The sequence below is a fragment of the Rhinoderma darwinii genome, chromosome 4 (genome assembly GCF_050947455.1).
Source record: "Rhinoderma darwinii isolate aRhiDar2 chromosome 4, aRhiDar2.hap1, whole genome shotgun sequence".
Taxonomy (NCBI): Eukaryota; Metazoa; Chordata; class Amphibia; order Anura; family Rhinodermatidae; genus Rhinoderma; species Rhinoderma darwinii.
Genome location: NC_134690.1, coordinates 353,239,639 through 353,261,544, shown reverse-complemented (window position 1 = coordinate 353,261,544; position 21,906 = coordinate 353,239,639). Strand labels below are relative to the sequence as shown.

General features: G+C 40.5%; 1 protein-coding gene across 1 annotated transcript in view; it reads right to left on the bottom strand.

Annotated features, from left to right (window-relative positions):
- Positions 1–271: 271 nt before the first annotated feature.
- LOC142761309 (bifunctional protein GlmU-like) overlaps positions 272–21,906 on the bottom strand; it is a 71,879-nt gene continuing 50,244 nt past the window's right edge. Inside the window, exons 3-4 of the mRNA XM_075864494.1 lie at positions 4,801–4,983; positions 272–1,130 (exon numbers count right to left, since the gene is read on the bottom strand). Coding sequence (XP_075720609.1) covers positions 870–1,130; positions 4,801–4,983 — 444 coding nt within the window. The 3' untranslated portion in view covers positions 272–869. The remainder of the gene's footprint in view (positions 1,131–4,800; positions 4,984–21,906) is intronic.

The window sequence follows — 21,906 nt, the reverse complement described above, 5'->3', positions numbered from 1 at the left end:
CATTTCTTTTTCTACAGTTATGATATCATGCAGGGATAACAACAGGATGGGGGACCCCACAAGGGAATGGTACCAAAGATCAGTATATTGTGCACATATTAAACAATTTTTAGGGGTTGGCAAACAGAGTATAGAGACAAATTAACGCAATGAATTTTTACAACTGCCCTTCTGGTTTCAGAATATATATCGATCCCCTGCCATCCAATGACATACAATAATGCAAACTTGAAAAATAAGTTGTAAAATGAGAAAAAAAATATTAAGTGCATGCTGTTAGAAATATTTTATTATTGTGAAAAAACGTACAAAATTCCTTCAATGTATAACGTAAAAAGACAGATATAAAAAGCCTTCAACTAATTTAAGTAGTATATGTGAGAGTAACCAGTACAGGGCAGAACAGGCACCTAACTCCTACTCTACATCCATGTCACGCAAAGCACGACTGTTCCTCTGTGATTTCTGGCACTGTCCCTCCCAATTAGTGTTACAGGAACCGTGTAAAGATGAGCAAACAGTACATTCATTAGTCCTCAGAGCTATTGTCACTGTCCTATACCCTCTATGGGCCAATCAGTCTCGTAAAATCCCTGTAGGACATTTCAGCCAAAGCTGACAAGAGAAGAAAAATCCCTGAACATTAAATGCAACTCATGCTGATAAACAGCAAAAATTAATGACTAGACATTTAAAGAATTTACTGAGATCATTCTGCTGTGTGCATTTCATACATGACTGATTATGTCGTGCGTGATCAAATGGCTGCCATCAATACAATAATGCAAAGAGCAACGTAAAGACATGCTCTGAAGCCAATCTATTTCATTCTCTTATTATCAACAAAAAAATGGTACATAATTTAGAATCTAGGCAGAGGTAATATTCTCCGAACGAGGTCTAATGACGAGCTCTGGGAAGCCTGTGCGTTCATCCATCTCCCGAGAGAATTGAAGGTCACTGAGCTCTCCAATCACTATTTCTGCAGTAGTGAAGACTTCCAGATCCCCCATGACATGGCCACCAATGGTCTTCCCATCCTTGTCAGACAGTGAGATGTGGAGGTGTGCGTGTTCATTCATCGTTCCCACTAAAGAAACGATTTCAAATCTCTCTTTTAAATGTATTATCTGAAATACAATAGATTTGCACACAGTTATACAGTATATGTGATACATAGAGACAAGTAGGTCTTGATTTGATGAAATGCCTAAAAGCATCAACTTTGTAGGAACAGTAATCTTTGCAAATTAAAGAGCTGGGGAGGAATAAGTGTCTTGCTCTTTATGAGGCAAGATTTAGCCAAGCACATTGTCACAAAAAGTAACAGCAGTAATGACATCACTATGTTAAGGAAAAAAAATAAAAATTTTATGTTCAAAAATATTTCTTAAATGGAGCTTCCTGATGAGAGATCTTCGGGGAGGTTTTTCCCTGCCTGCTTCTCTGGATCATGACACCATTAGGACCAACATAGTGAAGTCAGCACCAGCATGTAAAGATCTATTCCATCCTCTGTCAAAGGCCCCATGCACACGAACGTGTTTTTGCGTCCGCAATTCCCCCGCAAATCCACGGGAGAATTGCGGACCCATTCATTTCTATGGGCCCATACACACTATCCGTGTTTTCACGGGTCTCCGCATGTCCGCAAATCCGTGCCGCAGAAACTCAGGACATGTCTTATTACGGCCCGCAAATTCGATGCAGACATGCCCAGAGAAGTCAATGGGCCCGTGGAAAATGCGGGTACACCTCCGTGTGTCAACCGCAGTTTGCAGATTTGCGGAAGTGTTGCTAGGCGACGACCGGGAATGAGTTCTGTCGTCATCCTGTTTTACCTAGGCTTTTTTTTTTTATCCGCATTTTGCGGATTACATACGGATGAGCTGCGGATTACATACGGATGAACTGCGGAGGACATTTCACGGAACACGGTCCTGGAATTTGCGGACCAGAAAAACACTACGGTCGTGTGCATGAGGCCTAAGGCTTCGTTCACATCTGCGTTGAGGTCCCGTTCTGACGTTCCGTCTGAGCTTTCTGTCAGAACGGGACCCTGAACAGATACAAACTGACACGAACGGAAACCAGAGGTTTCTGTTTCCATCACCATTGATTTCAATGGTGACGGATCCGGTGCCCATGCTTTCCGTTTGTGTCTGTTGTGCACCGGACCCGTAGTTTTGCCGGAAGCAATAGTGTAGTCGACTGTGAACGCTCGTTTGCCGATAATTGGCCAGTGTAAATGGGCCTTAAGTCTAACTAAATAAGTAGCAATAACTAGCATACCTTGATAATATTTATTTGCATTTAAGGGTATGGCCAGACCAGTCCTACAAGTACTGATAAAGTTCTAATGCAGTTCTTGGATTATATTTTGATGCTATAAAAAGTTTCAGTGTCATGTTTTAGGTGCTGTAATTTAGTGATGACTTGAGTGAGTATAAAAAAAAATACAAAAAGTTCCCAAGTACTCTCTTCCAGAGGCGTTGAATACAGAAAAGTTAGAGAAATCTGTGGCTAGAATTGTCCGCTAAAAATGCATATATACTGTCGCAGGTCAAGGCCATTAACATGATCATAGAAATCACTGTACATTGCTGCTGATAAAAGAGACAATCTTCTATTTATGTTCATGAAAACAGTAAATGGAATAGGATACCAAGTATATAAGCATGGTCGAACATTTGAACAATGAATCACTGTGGAATTGAATTGGAAAGAAAGCAAGGAAAGACTAACATAATATATTTAAATTCTGATAATCCAGCATACTTGCCCATTATTGCCATTTGTATGGATTTATCATGATTGTAACAGAAAGACTTGGCACTGATTCTAAAAGATTATTACAGATATTCCCCAGCACATTTCCAGTCATTGCAAACAGATTTTAAAGGGGACTTGTCATCTCTCCTGACATGTCTGTTTAAGTTAATACTTAAACCCAATAAAATGAAAGTTTTGGAGCACCTTTTCTTAGAACTTTGCATTATACTGTTCCTCTGTTATTCCTCCTGGAAATGTATATATAAATTGACAATGGGGTGTTACCATTCCCCTGTTAATGAGGCATGTCCATATACTGTCTGACACTGTCCAATCACAGCTGGCAGACTATGTAGGGTCAAAGGGAATGGTAGAGCCCTATTGTTGAGGTACAACAGAGAAACGGCATAATGCAGTTCTGAGAAATGATGCTTTAAAATTTTTATTTCATGTAGAATAGAAGCATGAAGAATCCTCTTTAAACATGGCCCCCTTTCCTGTCACTGTAATTCCCATCAGATCTCAGGTTATCTCTTACCTTTTTTATTTTTTGAAATTAAGTAAAAGGCAATCCATGCCAGCCCAGAAAATTTTGAACCACTTTTTAGAAAGCTGTATTTTTTACCCCTGTCTGTACATTAGAGATCAGGGCCTAGAGTGTGTAATAGTCCCACTATACATACCCGGTTACATTGTGGAAGAAAGGATGTTGATATATGAACTTTTGAAATCCAGTGGCAGCCCAGAAATTACAGAAAAATGTAGCAGCTAAGGTCAAAAGACTTGTTAGAAAGTAATCAATCAAACTGGATATTTAAAGTCTATGTATGTACAAATTCCACAGGAATTGTGTATCTTTTTTAATAAATGTTTTATGTGATTTTATACAAATTTTTAATTGGCTTTTCTAAAAAAATAATAATTTTTTTTAAGATTCTTCTGTGTATCCTGTATATATAGAAACTGTTTTGTTCTGTCAAAGCTGCGGCGGTCAGTTCAGCTAAACTGACGGCTCGGCTGAAAGCTGCTCATATTGGTCGTGTTTAGCTGGATCCTGTGTGTCAGAGACATGCAGGACCAGCTTTTAGCCGAGCCGTCAATTCAGCTGAACGGACGGAATAGACTTTGACTGAACGATACAGCTTCTATGTATACAGGATACATAGAAGCTGTATCTTAAAAAGTTAAAACAATTTTTAATAAAAGTCATCGTAAATATTGTTTAAAATCACATAAATCATGTTATTTTATATCTTTTTTTTAAATCCCTTAGGTATACATAGACTTTAAATAAAGCACCAATAATATTTTATAATATTTTACAAATAAATTTAAAAAAATACTATGAAATTGTATTCTCACTCTTTCGGCAGTGTGACCAGAGTATTAAAAGGAGGGATAGGAATGGAGCAACAAACTGTGCGCAAAACATATGACTCTCCCTCTTTTCCACTTTCAACGCTTGGCAGTTATGGCATTTAGCACGGTGCCCATGAAAGAATACACACACAATGATCTCATAAGCATAAATCTATGGGTCTTTCCACCCTACAGATTCTTTGTATGGCACCCTATAAAGGGCCTATCCTAGGGAAACATTAGTAAAACAGAAGACATGAAGGTAGTTTTCATTTCTTCCAGGGTCATGGTATTGTTATTCTATACAACAGTTACAGCTTAGAAAGCAAATGTATACTGGTAATTGAGACGGTGATAGGAGAGGTATCTCCTCTGTGACATAAGAAATATCCTACATATTTTACCATTTTAGCATTGCCAATGTGTTTAATTAAAGATTATATCAAATTAAAGATGACAGGATACCTTCAGGGGAATTGCATCTTATTCTCTGCATTTCTTGAGAAAGACAGAACGAACAGATTTCGGCAACAGCTTGTAGTTTGGCACCTAAGCCTTATAATTACATAATTAGGAACAGTACACTTCTCTTGAAACACTCCACGGCCATCTTGCTATATCTATGCATGACTTAAACTGAGCCAGTACATCATTGGACCTGTCAGGTACCTCATTGGTATTCTGCGCATCTGCATTAGCCAGTCTAAGTGTTGCTTTGGTGACGCTGCCCACACAAGTAATAACAAACGGCGCTCTTAGATTCTTCTCCTGCACAAATTTAAACAATGATGTGACTATTTCTTCTCCCGGTCCCAACCGCAGGGCGTAAACTGAAAGAGAGCTCGGTCCTTCCTGAGAGAGAAGGAAAAAAAAACAGATAATTGTTTCTGTGTTTCACAGAAGATGGGTTTAACACGGCATATCGCAGCAGCTAATTAGATTTCTTTCAATTGCACAATGTGATTCTGCCACTAGGTTTTCTCGAACATTTTGTTTTTCCTTTACATAAAAAAGATTACATATGGGACAATATAATAGAGCAATTTAGATTTCAGCTAAAGGTGATTTTACACGGGCAGATATTCGCACATGTTTGCCACCCTTAAATGAGCACAGATGGTCAATACAGCTCATCGATTGGCGCTCGTTTGCTCTAGTCACAAGGAGCAGTGATCATTAAGTATGGGGATGAATGATCGTTACTACGATTATTCGTCCCCATACATTTACATTATGTCGGCAGAACATCCCCTGCTTACAGAGGAGTATGTGCGGCCGACTAGCGACCATTCTTTTGGCCGCATAAAATAGGCAGAGATGAATGAGTGTTTGCTCGTTCATCGGCTGATCGTTGCCCTGTTTGCATGGAGCTATGATCAGAAACGATCATTGGCCTATGTGAAAGGGCCTTCACTGTTGTTGAGTCTAAACAAATATATTAGGGACTAGCTCATAGATAATCAGCTGGTTGATAATGGGACAATTCCTGTCCATATGCCCTATTCTTGCTCTGGTCCCTCCTCCACGAGTCAGAGTGGGGAGCCACTAACAAGCAGTGACTCTCGCTTTGGCCCACTTGGGACTTCCATGTATTGAACAGCCACTATGTATTAGAATGGCCACCATGTACTACTACAATTTTTTAACCTCTGCAGGGTATGTGTATGGCTGGACTATTCTACTCCCAGCAAAATCAGCTGTGGCTCTGATATTAAAGGGGTTATATGTGATGAGACTACCCCTTGAAAGGAGTTGTCTCAACAAAAAAAACCCTGTCCATATGACTCATATCTAGTAGTCAGAGCTAAGAGATGCTAAAAAAGAGAAACTACTGCAATGTATTAAATGTCCAACCATTCATGTAATACAACATTTCCCCTGTAGTGGCTGCTGCAGGGAAAATATTTGGCCGGCCACCACTTCCCTGGTGATATCAGTTGTTTGCTCAGTGATGTGCAGTCCAGTCCAGTCTCTCATAAACAGCAGCCTTTAAGGGGGTTTTACACTGGGCGATTATCGGGCAGACGAGCGTTCACAGAACGCTCTTTGCCGATAATTGCCCAGTGTAAACAGGGCAGTGATCAGCAGATAAACGTGAAAACTCTCGATCATCTGCTGGTCGTATTGTTTTAAAAAAGTGAAATATTATCGTCGTCGGCAGCACATCTCCCTGTGTAAACAAGGAGACACACTGCCGACATGATGATAATGTATAGAGACGAGCGATCGGAGCAACGACTGCTCGTCCCCATCCATACATAGCTCCGTGTGACAGGAGCAAACGAGCGCCGATCAACTATGTCCCATTGATCGGAGCTCGCTGCACCGGCCGCTTATCGCAGAGTGTAAAAGGGCCTTTAGTGTCTCTCAATTTTATAGGATAACAGGAATTCAACATTTCCTACTGCCCTACATGTGTACTACAGAAAGCCTCCAAATGCTAAAGGGAGATTCACTATACTATGCAACTGCTTTCTAACATAATATTCGTATTTGCCTGGAGCAGCAGAAAGGCTAGAGTCACCGATGTTACCGCACTTCTATTACATTGAAAGAGTAGGTTGACCAATATATGATATATGTAAGCATACAGAGGGAAAGCAGTCGTAACTACCGCTATAGCAGCCGTAGCGGCTGCTACGGGGCCCACGGCATGAGGGGGCCCGTGTCGCCCGCCAGCACGGGCCCCCACCATGGCCAGAGGCTCCGCTAGCTGCCGCTATGGCTGCTACAGCGCGACGCCACTGAACACTACGGCAGAGCAGGGAGGTATCTCCCCGCTCTGCCATTAAACGGGTTGTTCCTACATAAGACATGTATCCCCTATCCACAGGATAGGGGATACATGTGACATCGCTGGCAGCGATAGGGAGAACGGGGGACCGAAAGTCCCCTGAAGTTCTCCATCACAAACCTCGGACTTCCGGGGTCTGTGTCGGCAGCTCCGTAGAAATGAATGGAGCGCCGGTCGCGCTTGTGTGCATGCGTGACCAGCGCTCCTTTCATTTTTATTGAGCTGTGCAGACTCCGGAAGTCAGAGGTTAGTCATGGACAACTTCGGGGGACTTTCGGTCCCCCATCCTCCTTATCAGTGCCAGCGATCACACATGTATCCCCTATCCTGTGGATAGGGGATACATGTCTTTTGTAGAACACACTATAGGACGGATTTTTTTGGGGGGTTGGGGCTGCATGGCGTTACCTACAGGGGGGGCTGTATGGCGTTACCTACAGGGGGGGCTGTATGGCGTTACCTACAGGGGGGGCTGTATGGCGTTACCTACAGGGGGGCTGTATGGCGTTACCTACAGGGGGGGGGCTGTATGCCGTTATCTACATGGGGGCTGTATGGCATTACCTACAGGGGGGGCTGTATGGCGTTATCTACAGGGGGGCTGTATGGCACTATCTACAGGGGGCTGTATGGCGCTATCTACAGGGGGGCTGTATGGCGATATCTACAGGGGGCTGTATGGCGTTATCTACAGGGTGGGCTGTATGGCGTTATCTACAGGGGGGGGCTGTAAAAAAGGCACTATCTACAAGGGGGGGTTGTGTGACACCCAGGGGAGGGGGGGCCCCAGTCAAAAGTTTGCTATGGGGCCCAGTCTTTCCTAGTTACACCCCTGAGGGGAAGATCTGTAAAGATTATACAAACTGCAAGTGGAGATCAGGAGGATCTTCTGCTGCATGTAAATAGCAGGCAACTGATATGGCAGTTTTACCATTCTGCCCAGTTATATCTGAAATGGGAGGTTCACTTTAATCAGAATGACAATTAACTTTTCATGCAGAATTATTGTCCACATAAGAAACATATATTTAACATAAGCATACTACATCCGGGGGTCCTAGTGGGTAAGCATTGTACTAAATTAAACAAATATATGCAATTTATTTATCAGCAATATTATGCTTTGAAGATAAAATTTGTTTTTATGAACTGATATTCTTTACTTTTATTAAATACACATGTACATCAAAAATTGCAATTTATATGCACCTCCCCTGAAATAAGCTATTACAAATATCCAAGTTTAACATCTGGAAACAAGCTGACCTTAGAAACAGCAGTATACTAATCCAACTGTAGAACACTAAAATCCATTCCACCAGATAAAAAACAAGCAAAATTATTTATAAAAAAAAAAAAGATTTCTGAGGCTGAGCTGGCTGCATCTGCCAGATAACTCTAATATCTTAGAGGAAATAGCAACCAGGGAAACGAGCTGTTTAGGAGGTAATTAGATATACGATAAGTATCAAAATAAATCTATATGAACAGTTTGAAAAACGCTATGCAGATAAGATAAGCTTTTAGCATTAAGTTTTACAACTGTAGTGTTAGCGCTGGTCTATGCTACCAGCTCTGCCGATGAGTTGCCCCCCTGGGACTTTACATTTTACAAACTTAATTTCTCTGGATCTTGCTACTTTTGACGCCTTAAGAATCCCATTTTTCTCTTCAGTTGCTAACCTTGGTCCTGAAAATTAAAACTTGATGGGAAGAGCTGATACCTTAAGGAAGTGTTAATAGTGTTTAACGGCAACGTGTTAGAAGGGTTGTCGGTAGGCCAAAACTGCCACCAATATGTTATATAGAATGGTAATATTTTGACAAAGATGCCCTTATATATACTGTCTGAAACACCATGATGTAGAAAAATAACTCTGAATACTGCATGAACTATATGCAAATATACCGTAAAGAGTCATGGGGTGGTGCCGCTCCTCTGCAGAGTCACGCTGGCCGGTCCCCGTCCCGGCTTGATTGACATCCGTCAGGCCAGCGCACTTTATTACAAGCCAGCTTCGTTGTTATCCGGCGCATGTGCAGAGTACAGATGAAGTCGTGGCCAGTAGACCTTGCCTCACTGTGCATGTGCCAAATGCCACCGGAGCTGGCTTGTGATGACGTATCCCAGTCTGGGAGATGCCAATCAAGCAAGGAGGGGGACAGGCTAGGATGACTCTGCAGAGGGGTGGCACCACCCCCACGACTCTTTATAGGACATTTGCATATAGCGCACGCTGTTTTCTACGTTTTTTTCTACATTATGTTTCATCGGCCAGAATATGCAAGGGCTTCCTTATAAACCTATTACTGTCCTGAATAACAGGAGGACTGTAATAGCCTAATAAAATTGGCATTACATGATGAGGACACCTTCTGAAATCTATTAAAATTTCTACAATGCGTTAAGGGTGAAATCACACACAGCGTTTTGCTGCTTTTTTTTTTAGGTGTTTTTATTGATGTTTTTCACCGTTTTTTAGGTTAAAAATGCTGAGGTCAGATGTTACTTTAAAGTCTATAGTGACATATTGAAAAGTCTACATATACAGCGTTTTGGTTTGTGGCATTTTGGTGGCGCTTTTGGGTTCAGTGGTATTTTTTTTTTTCAAACCCAGCATGCTCTGGGTATGGAATTTTTGGGGGAGTTTTTCCCATTTGGCTTCTCTTTAGGACTTGTAAAAATGTCAGGAAAAGAAACGAGTGTCTAAAATGTTTACAAATAAAAAGCCATCACTTGAAAACTATGGCTTTTTTACAAGTGTTTGAAGAGGACCTGTTAGCTCTCCTGACATGTTTGTTTTAGTAAATACATGTATTCCACAGGAAATAACAATTTAGAGAATCTTTTCTCAGATCTCAGCATTGTGCCATTTCTCTGTTATTCCTCCTGGTAATTTATGAATAAATTGTCAACTAGTTGTTACCATTTCACTTGTCAAAGGGGCGTACCATCTGGCTTTGTCACCCCCAACTGATAACACGCAGCTGTCAATTTATTCATGAATTTCTAGGAGGAATAACAGAGAAATGTAGAGTTCTAAGAACAGATTCTCCAGAATCATTGTATTATGGGGAATGCTAATACCGAGTTCTAAGAATAGTTTCTCCAGAATCATTGTATTATGGGGAATGCTAATACCGAGTTCTAAGAATAGTTTCTCCAGAATCATTGTATTATGGGGAATGCTAATACTTACTAATACAGACATGTCAGGAGAGGTGACAGTACTTTTTTAAAAATGCAGAAAAAATAGTGTGTGTATTCGTGTGTGAGCATGTGTATGTGTGTGTGCGTGTATGTGTATGTGTGTGTGTGTGTGTGTTGTGTGTGTGTGTGCGTGTGTGTGTGTGTGTGTGTGTGTGTATGTGGGTGTGTGCGTGTATGTGTGTATGTGTGTGTGCATGTATGTAGGTGTGTGTGTGCGTGTATGTGTGTGCGTGTGACTGTATGTGTGTGTGTGCGTGTGTGTGCGTGTATGTGTGTGTGTGTGTGTGTGTGTGCGCGTGTATGTGTGTGCGTGTATGTGTGTGCGTGTATGTGTGTGCGTGTGTGTGTGTATGTGTGTGTGTGTGTGTGTGTGTGTGTATGTGTATGTGTGTGTGTGTGTGTGTGTGTGTTTAAAGGGAGCTTAAATGCTACATTTTAAGTTCCCCTGCACATTTTGTTGCAGAAAATTCTATGACTGAAAATCAGTTACATTAATCTGCAACAAAATTTGCAATGTGTGCAGAGGACCTTATGATAGATGTAACTCAACTATTGTATTTTATTGGTGTTTAGACATCGGTGGCTGTAAAGAACTACAAAGTCTGCATAGTTGTAGAAATGGCATAGGTTCAGATTAGGGATATTTAAAAGCTGATCTAGTGAGTGCAAAGCATGCACTAAATAACCTTCTCAAAGTGCCAGTCAGGTGACCAGAAGAAGGGGCAGAGCCGTATTTATTTATTATTTATTTCAGTTACTTATATAGCGCCAACATATTACGCAGCGCTGTACAGAGGTCCTCTTTTACTGACCCCATTGGGGCTCACAATCTAAAATTCCCTATTGGTATGTTTTTCGAGTATTTAGAGTTGGTGCTGCCCTAGGCACTTTAAGTGCTGATGCCCCCCTTAACTCCCGATGGCTCCGGCACTGGACCCAGGAAAGCGTAATGATTACTTTGCTTTTTTTTAAATGTTACTAATTTTTTTTGTGTTTGTTTGTGTTTTTTTACAGGTTCCGTTGTTGGACTACTTCGGATGCGAGACCTTATTCAGTGACAGTGTTTTTTTATTTTCAATAAAATGGTTAACGAGGGTTGTGGGGGGGTTTATTTCAATAAAATATTTTTTCTGTGTTTCTTTTTAATTTTATTACTACTGCCTTAGTAATGGCTGCAATCTGATTGACAGCATCCATAAGGCCATGTTCAGGCGTGGCGGAATCTGCACCAACATTTGCATATTTGACAGGCAATTCAGACGTTGCAGATATCACAGCGGACTTCCGCAGATTTCAGTTTTTGCATTGCAAAGGCTGAAATCCGCAGTGAAATTCTGTGCATGCTGCGGAGGGAAAATTCTGCACCGCAGCCTAAATTCCGCGCAGTTATTTTCCGCAACGTCTGAACTAAGTTTCCTAAAAATGTATAGAAGCAAATGTAAAAAACGGCTGCTACAGAATTCCACTGCTGACTGTCCACAGCAGAATTCAACAGCAATTCAGCCACGTCTGAATGTGCCCTTACTAAGGCAGAGTTTGGGGTTTAGGGCATGCACAGACGTGGCGGAGTTCTTCCGCCACTGTCCGCATCAATGCCGCACAGAATCTGCGTTGCAGATTCTGTTGCGGCTTTGCCTAAAATGGGCATTGCGCATTGCGCATTGAGGGGAAGAGGGCTTCCCTTCTCTCTATCAGTGCAGGATAGAGAGAAGGGACAGCCCTTTCCCTAGTAAAAGTAAAAAGAATTTCATACTTACCCGGCCGTTGTCTTGGTGACGCTTCCCTCTTTCGCCATCCAGCCCGACCTCCCTGGATGACGCGGCAGTCCATGTGACCGCTGCAGCCTGTGATTGGCTGCAGCCATCACTTGGACTGAAACGTCATCCCGGGAGGCCGGACTGGAGGAAGAAGCAGGGAGTTCTTGGTAAGTATGAACTTCTATTTGTTTTACAGGTTGATGTATATTGTGATCGGAAGTCACTGTCCAGGGTGCTGAAACAGTTACTGCCGATCGCTTAACTCTTTCAGCACCCTGGACAGTGACTATTTACTAACGTCGCCTAGCTATGCTCCCGTAATTACGGGTGCACACACATAGTCACCCGTAATTATGGGAGCCCCATTGACTTCCTCAGTCTGGCTGTAGACCTAGAAATACATAGGTCCAGCCAGGATGAAGAAATGTCATGTTAGTAAAACCAATACGCTCCGCAGCACACATAACATCTGCGGACTTCATTGCAGAATTTTGACTCTCCATTGAAGTCAATGGAGAAATTCCGCAATGAGTCCGCAACACGTCCGCATCAACCATTGTATGCTGCGGACACCAAATTCCGCACCGCAGCCTATGCTACACAGCAGAATTGTCCGCAACGTGTAAACGAACACAACTAAAAAGCTGTGGAAGGTAATGGAGAAACGTGTACGCTGCGGATTTCCGCTGCGGACTGTCCGCAGCGGAATTCCAGAGCAATTCCGCCACGTCTGGTCATGCCCTAAGTGTTAGTCGGTGAAAAGGCAAGCACACCTTTTTCCAATTTTCCTTAAACTAATGTGAACAATAAAAAATACACATAATATGTATCACCGCGTCCATAAAGATCTGAACTATTACAAAATAATGTTATTTATCCAGCACGGTGAACGTTGTAAAAAATGTAAATCAATAAAAAATGCCAGAATTGCTGTGTTTTGCTCCCCCCCCCCAAAAAATGGAATAAATAAGCCATATGTACCCCAAAATGATATCAATAAAAACTACAGTTCGCCTTGCAAAACACAAGCCCTCACACAGCTCCATCAATGTAAAAATAAAAAAGTTGTGAGTCTCAGAATATGACACAAAACAAATTATAATAAAGTAGCAAAACATAATAAAAAACCTATTTAAATTTAGCAATCGTATTGACCCTCAGAATAAAATTAGGCCTCGTTCACATCAGCGTTAGGGTTCCATTCATGGGTTCCGTTAGAGCTTTCTGTCAGGGCAACTCATGAACAGAAAGTCAAATGGAAACCATAGTTTCCATTTGCATTACCATTGATTTCAATGGTAATGTTTTTGTTGCAAATGGTTTCTGTTTGTCTCTGTTTCGTCAGGTTTTGCGTTTTTTTAAAGCGGAAACAATAGTGTAGTCAACTGCACTATTGTTCCCGCTAAAAAACGGAAACCTTACGGAGCGGAGACAGATGAAAACCATTTGCAACTGAATCATTACCATTGAAATCAATGGTAATGCAAACGGAAACTATGGTTTCTGGCTTTCCGTTCATGGGTTGCCCTGACAGAAAGGTCTAACAGAACCCATGTATGGAAGCCCGACGCAGATGTGAACGAGGCCTTAGCATGTCATTTTAACTACACAGTGAACGCAGTAAAAACAATACCCAGCAAACATTGAAGGAATTGCTGTTTTTTTTCCATTCCAGCCCACAAAATATTTGTAAAGTTTCTCAGTACATTAAATGGTGCCATTAAGAACGACAACTTGTCCTGCAATAAAAAAAAGCCATCATACAACTATGTCATTAGCCATGTGAATATTAACAATCAATTTAAAAACCGTGCCATTGTGCAGCAAAATAATATTTCGGCACGTTATTTTGGCTGCTCTGCGACTACAACTAATAAGCCCAGCCAAGGTGGATTGCAGGATGGGGAAACACCAACTTTTCCCAAGCTTAGGCTCAAGGTCCTTTTCCAGCTCTTAGGAAAGCGCACAACTGTCCTCTATGTCTCAGCACAGCATTCCTTGGAGCCTTGAAACATAAGTTTACATTTCTGTAATTGTTGTCGGGTCTTTCTGCCATGAGTTTTGTAATCGTGGCAAAAAACGCGTCAGTTTTTACAATGATCGGGCAATTTTGCCACAATCACGAAAATTTCAGCCCAAAAAAGCACTGAAAAACACGAGAAAAAAACAACACCTGTAAATACACCCTAAAATAGTGTTCTGGGGGGAAACCCCATCCCCCCATTTCCTTCCCAGTCACTATATATATATATATATATATATATATATATATATATATTTATTTTTTATTTTTTTAAATACACAGATTCTTTATCTATGCTACAGATTCTTTATTAATGGACCATTCATCCATTACTGTTGGCTTTGCATTGATTTCTAAATGTAACACATTTAATAAATATCCCCATGCATAGTGATTTCATTTCCATGCACCTGCCTCACAGACAGTGTCAGGTTCCTTCTCTAAATCCTCAGGCGCTGGGATGGAAATAAAATAGGTTCTATGTAACACTGTCCTTTACACTAGGCTTCATAATGAATTACTCTGTATTTCAACAAATGCTTAATATGGAGGAGAACATTTACCAAGGGATAGATATGAATATTTGAGAGACGGCTATACAGATCACTCATTTTGGCATTTACGCAAAATAAATCTCAGTGTAACCTTAGCGCTGGGATGCTTAATAAGAATGTGTACATATAAAGTAGAATATTCCATATAAATAATGCAGATTAAATAATAGAACCATGATTCCCAATCGTATGAATAATAGATGGTTAATGCGGTCACACCAAATGGGCAGTAAAGCAATATTGCATTGGCACTTTTTTTGAGAGAAAGCTACTCAAATCTGTCACGATCCGTGGGTATGTGGACCCACTAGGCCGCACCTTCGTAGTGGAGTAGCAGCTGGCCAAACAACAGTCCTAGTACAGTAGCACCTTTAAAAGTCCAGACAGTAATGGAGGCTCAGCACAGATGAACTTGTAGACACCAGACGTGGTGTATATCAGCAGGTGTGACCGGGGGCACAACACGACTCCAACAGGTTAAGGCACAGGAACAGATATTGCACGGGATGCAGGATACAGGTAGCAAGGCAAGGGAACAACGGGAACAGGATAACACTAAGGGACCATTTGCTAAGACTAACATGGGTAAACACAACAACGCTCAGGCAATGAGTGAAAGGACAAAGCCCTTTTTATAGTCCAGGGTGCTTATGGGTTAATTTACGATTATTTTCATGTGCGCGCGCTGGCCCTTTAATGCCGGGCACGATCAGAATAGAGCGGAAGTGAGCGCTGGCAGGGGGGTGAGTAATCCTGACGGTCCGTGGCCATGAACGCTACAATATTCATTCTAACATATAACAATTATATTTTTAAAAATGCATAAAACAATTTTGATATGTTAAAAAGAGATATAAGTTTTGATCAGTTGGGTCCGGGGATAAGACCTCTATCTTCGCTAAAAAGAAGGTGCAGAATGTGAAGCCCAGCACCCTGCACCTTCGGCTATGATCGGCGCTCCTCGGTAGACTGAAAACAAGCTCCCAAAGAAAGTCGATGAGCCCGTCTTCAGAGTAACAAGGAGCGCCAAGTAGTATGAAAGGACAGCTGATGTTCCTTGCGTCACTGATAAAATGATTATAAACTACAAGAAACCTAACCACCAGTGAGTAAAATAAGATTATCAGGTAATGGCCTCACATTCCATATGGCAAAAGGGCCCCAAAATTGGGTAATCCTGATCTATTACTGCACTGTGTCGATTAAAGGGTATTATTTTCGGCAAACAATATACGCCATTGTTTTTTTATTATTTTTTCTACTTTTTTGACATCACTGTTAAACTTAATAACATCTATTAACACTTCAAAAACGGAGTAATATACAGTAAATATCACGCATATACAAAGACGATTTACAGTATTTTATTTTAAAATGAAGAGGTTGGTTTTCATGGGGCATTGGCTCACAGATTAGTCGACTCAGCTCATCGTAATTTCATAGGATACGGGACTCTAGTGTAGAGATGTTTTAACTGTGATTTGCACTAGTTCAGCATTTATAGAGGTTTGGATGAGATCGAGAGGAAGCATAAGCCATGAAACTTCCTGCGACACCTCTGACACCTGTTGAGTCATAGAGGCTGAGGATACTGGTGTGCTGGAGGAGGGTGACAAGTTTGGAGGAGTAGTGTCTCCCTTAGTGAGTAACTCAGGTGAATGTGGTGCTTTCTCTTAAGATGGTGCGGTAGAGGTCCTCTTAGTAGGATAGTATACTAATGTAGCTGTATACTAATCTGACTCTGACATGATGGAATCAGCTAAGTAGAATATTCCACAGGAAAGCAAAACTCCGTCCAGACTCCAAATTTAGCCATCAGAATAAATTCCGGAAACAACAACCGGTCTCCCTTTCAATGAATGAACAATTACAAACAGGGAGTCCCATAATCTTACTGCTCTTACAGTAAAGAATCCTTTTCTATGTTGGTGGCTAAAAGGGTGATCATTTTAAAACCAAAATATAAAGACTAACTGCTGTGCCTATATAAGCAAACTTGATATATTGGGCACCAAAATATATAAAAATCTATCATGAATAAGTGCTGAAATATAATCAACTATGCATTTTGCTTTTTACTGTGAACTTTTCAGTAACAGTACTTTGATATTGTAAAAGAAAAAAACAAAGTACAATCTAAGGCCTGGTTTACACGAGCGTGTGCGTTTTGCGCACGCAAAAAAACGTGGCGTTTTGCGTGTGCAAAAGGCACTTAACAGCTCCGTGTGTCATCAGCGTATGATGCGCGGCTGCGTGATTTTCGCACAGCCGCCATCATTATGACACTCCGTTTGGATGCTTTTCTGTTTACATTCACAGTTTGACAGATGTTGCGCGAATCACGCTGTTCGCACGGTGATTTTCACGCACCCATTGACTTCAATGGGTGCGTGATGCGCAAACAGCACACAAATATAGGACATGTCGTGAGTTTTTTTCAGCGGACTCACGCTGAGCAAAACTCACAGACTGTCTGCATGCCCCCATAGACTTATATAGGTCCGTACGACACGCATGAAAAGCATGCGCGTCGCACGTACGTATATCACGCTCGTGTAAACGAGGCCTAAAAAAAAATTGCTCAGCAAATAACTGATTCAAAATAATAAACTTTCTTAGTCGTTGTAGTTGGTCGGACTATAGAAAAGTCACAAATATATAATAAATATGATAGGCGCAGTCTGAGAATTTATCTTGGGTTTTTAATTCTGACACAGCGAGATGGAAATCCTTGTATAAACATGCAAGTGTTATCTTGGTTGGTCTCTAAAAAGGTTGACATTGGAGACTTCACCAAAATCACCATGCAATAAGAAAAACTCCTGAAACACAGAAGGGTAGAAATACCGACCTCCAAGCAGGTGTTACAATATTTCCCTATTGGAGGCCGGTATATCCATCATGTGATCAGTGTGCTTGGGGTTGTTATCAGGTTGAAGTTCTATTACTTGACGTATTAAAATTTGACGTATTAAAATTTGTTTGCAGTTTTCTGCATTCTTGATGCCTTCAATTAAACACATATCACCAACTCCAATTGTTGCTATGCATCCTGAGACTTGCATTGATCCTCTCCCCGCTTAACTGATCGTTGTAGACATGGTTCGAAGAGTCTTTCGTTGCTTTGACTACAAACATACTGACTTTTGTTAATTCTAAAGATCTCAAGTTTAGACTCTTTAGGCCATAAATCCTTTTTCCACATCACAGGTGTCATTTTCAGTGTTATCATTTTAATATTTTTATGTTGATTTCCTTTTCTTAGTAATGGTTTCTTGACAGTAACTAATCATTTCATACCCATACTATTCAGTTGTCTTCTCATTGAGTTGTCTTCTCACCGTTACTGGATAGACTGAAACACCTATAGATTTTTTTAAATCTGATGTAAGATCGGGGTTTTCCAGGATTATACATTACTATTCTAATCATGACCTGTCAACCCCCAGAACCCTCATAGATCAGCAAAACAAGGGGACAATGGCACTTGATGGAGTACCGCGGCCTATTCCCTTCACTACCTAACACAGCAATATCCATGCGATTGCTGACGATTTTAATACTGCAGCTCAGCCTTATCCCTTCCTAAGAATATGCCATCAATTTAAGATCCCAGGAAGCCCCTTTAATTTTCTACTATTTCTCAAAGATGAAAGCTTTAAAGGGTCATTATCATTTAATTATTTTTTTTCTAAATTTAAGCTCAGCATTGGCATGTTCTATTTTTTTTATTTTAAGGACCGTGCTCTCATACTTTATAATGGGCTACGGCCCACAAATGAGGACGGCTGTCCGCGGCCGTCTGTGACTGTAATTATAGACACAGTCGTGTGCATGGGGCCTAACCATTATTCCATCAGTAAACAAATTGCTCCCATGGTCTAGCCGAAGCACTCTCTGCTCATACATGGGCAATTTCCAACTGCCCTCGTCTCTAACACATGACGTCATCTTCATGGACATCAGGTCTAGTCAGTCAGTGATGTGCGCACTCCCAAATCCACAATGTATTGTGGGAACTGAGGGCAGCAGCACCAGCAAACATTGTACAAGCAGATGTTTCTGTGCGATCCCGCCCCATCAGCCGGCAGCAGCAGAGATTTTGCACATTACAGACAGCACCTGGACAGGCAGAAAATGAATGAAATCGTGGGTTGCAGGTAACAGATGCAGTCAAGCTTTATTTTGGCAGCATTGTTGCACAAATCGGAGTTTATTATCATTTTGCTAGCTAAATGAGAGTTACACTTTAAAGTGAAAATTTTTATCAAAACAATGGATCCCCGATCCCTATTAAAATATATTTAGAAAGTAAATAACATAATTTTTCACTTATTTATATTAAAAAAGGAAACAATAATTTATCTGATGGGGACAGTTTTTATGGTCTACTAGGTCTTAGGAGTTCTATTTTCGCTATATCCCATGTAACTTTTGGAAACTCCTGTTTTTCCAAGCTGCTATACTTCACTCAAAAAGCTTTTTGTCTATTGTATGGCCTGTTTGACAATAAATAAAATGAACAAGAACTTGATCTCTGGACTTTTTCACAGCTCTCTTTTTTATAATCAAAATTTGTTGTCTACTACACGTACCTGAGTTTTACAGATCTGAGATACACGCAGGCAGGGTCATACAATCTACCCACAGACCAGGGTACATCATGTTTTTAAGATTCTTTTCTCAAGTATAGATGTGGCAGTAGCATTTAATTGTTGATCATTTTGAAAATGTGACATGACGTGATATTTCCAGTGATATACATATGATCTTTTACTTAAAACAAATACTTTTTTTGCTATAATGTTCATTTACATTTAAATGAAAATTTGTACATTGATATTCCACCTAGAATGCAGAACCTGATGAACTGTAGGCATTTATCATTTGTTAGAGATAGCAAAAGGCAATAAACTGCATCTAAAGCATCCCCTCATTTACAATCTATTTAACCATTCCACGTACAAGTGCCATTTGTTTCAAAATGTTTAAACAAATAGGTTGTTGCTGTCCGCTCCATCTCTTGCCCCGTCTTTCACTGCTTCATGTCTCAGCCATGCAGTTAGCAATCCATAACTAAATTAGATAAACTAAATATGTTTTTAATGGGATTTGTTCTAATTGGAAGTATAGCCTTTTGTGACATTTAGAGGCATATATGAAGCCTCATGAGGGAGCCGATTACGTGCGCAAGCAGAATGAACAGAGCTTTTTTTATATGACTTTTCAGAGAGTAGCCAAGTAAACCAGTATATTGTATTAGTATTTATAGTGCAATACCATATTGAAAGCCTTACTCATGGTATATTAATTCTAGCACTCTTTTTTAAATATGTCCATATCAAAGAAAGAAAAAAGGTATTTTGACAGTTAAGAAATGAATGGCAGCTAAGAATACTTATATCAGCAGGTTACATGTAAAGCTACCCAACTGAAAAGGCAAAAAAATGGGCACTGCCATATGCATTAAGGTGCAAAAAGTGGCTGGAAATCTTACAAAACCATTGTGAGCCAAAGTATCACCTATACCTCAAAGATGCCGCATGGGAGATAACATAAATTCCATTACTTTAAATTATTTATGTTCAGATGCAGGAAACTTTATAGAGGAGAGGGGACTTCATTCCAAATTGGTGCCATCTACTTGTGCTAATCCCTGCCATCACTTTTCCCAGCCATTCTTGGACAAGCGGAGCGCAGCTTGTTCATAGTCCTTTCATTTACTGTTGGAGACACAATCAGATGGATCCCCTCCCTTATTTGTTGGCATTCGAGAGGGCAAGCCTTGTGAAGATTAATACTTGGATGGGATGTGGTAACCTGAGCTAGACTTTGAAAAGTAAAGAATACAATCTGCATTAAACAAAATGAAAGGGTTAATAAAATGTGTATTTTAAAACTAACAATGTAAAAAATGGAGTCTGGCTGAACTAGCTCTAGTAGAGGAACTAGATAGCATCTCGTAGACAGTGCACAGAGATTAACAATTGGATTTGGATGTAAAAAGTTCAGCAATGAAAGTATCTCACCAAAAACTTTTGTACTTAGTTACGCGTGCTGCAATCATCCTATAGAAACATAATGGAAAAGTTCTTTAGTGTGTGCCTTGTCACTCAAAATGTCCCTTTGATGTGTTACATTGTTTGGAAAATTAGATATCACTTTTTCTTCTACTTAACCAGTATATTTCACTCAAATCTCTCTACCTATTATCCTCAAACACGCACTGTTAAAGAAAGATATAGATAGGACAGGGGGAAGTCTAATATCATCAAGTGCTCAATGGCAGCAGACTTCAACCTATTTTCTTTTCAGTGTTCAGGCATCAAACTTGTGACAAGCAATTAATCTCAGAGAAACCCTGCGACCCACTCTGTACATCAAGGCAGTATCACATCCAAGACTTCAAGACCAATGGACAATGTATGGCTCTTAGAACATAGTAGGTTGTCTATTACATTTTGTATTACACATTATATTTTTTTATGCTTTCACGTTCTTGGTAATATTGGTAATGACAATGTAAAATCACATTAATTATATTAGAAGTTGTATTAGTAGTGATAGTAGTTTATAACTACAATATGAGCAGCATTGTTGCCTTACAGCACTGGTGTCCTGGGTTCCAGTCTGGATGGCAGTTATAGGTTCTGACCGAGTTTGTATGGGTTTCCTCCCACACTCCATAAATTTACTGATTAATTTGCTTTCTTTGAGTTTGGCCCATGTATTTAGTTTCCCTGTTTGACATAGGGAATTAGACAAGAACTCAAGACAACGCTGTATAACAATACAAAATATATTTTGGTACTATATAAGCAATTGGAAATAAATAGATAATTCTTTATTATATACCAAAAGGTAAATAATCACTCTTAGTTAGGGGGTTTGACCTTTTCACCCATTTCTAACAGGTGCATGAATCTAAAGCAAAAAGCCATGTAATCTCCATAGACAAGCATCAGTCACGCTGAAGAGCTCACAGGCTTTCATCATGGCTCAATTCCAAGAAACATGAGCACCAGAACTGGATGACTGAAAGCCAAGGCCTCTGTGGGTCTATTATTTCAAGCTAATAGTGGTTGTGAAATATTTTTGGAAATGTTATCCTGGCACACATTAGGTACCTTGCTACTAGTTGTATCTGCATATACTGCAGTTGTAACAATCCATATTAAACTGTAAGCCTAAGAGTGTACCTGGATGCTGCTTCCCGGCTAGCGTAGTTGAAACTTGGATGATGTCTCAAACACAGTAAAATAGAGTAGCACAGAGTAGCACCACGTACCAGGACGTCTCAGGTAGAGTGAAGTAGAGTATCAAAGCATAACAGGGACAGACTTCAGTGCCACCGTGTAAACTTGTTGGAGAAGGAGCTGCACACAGCGCAGGAGTAGTTTGGGAGGACAGCAAGAACAATGAATGACTGGGACCAT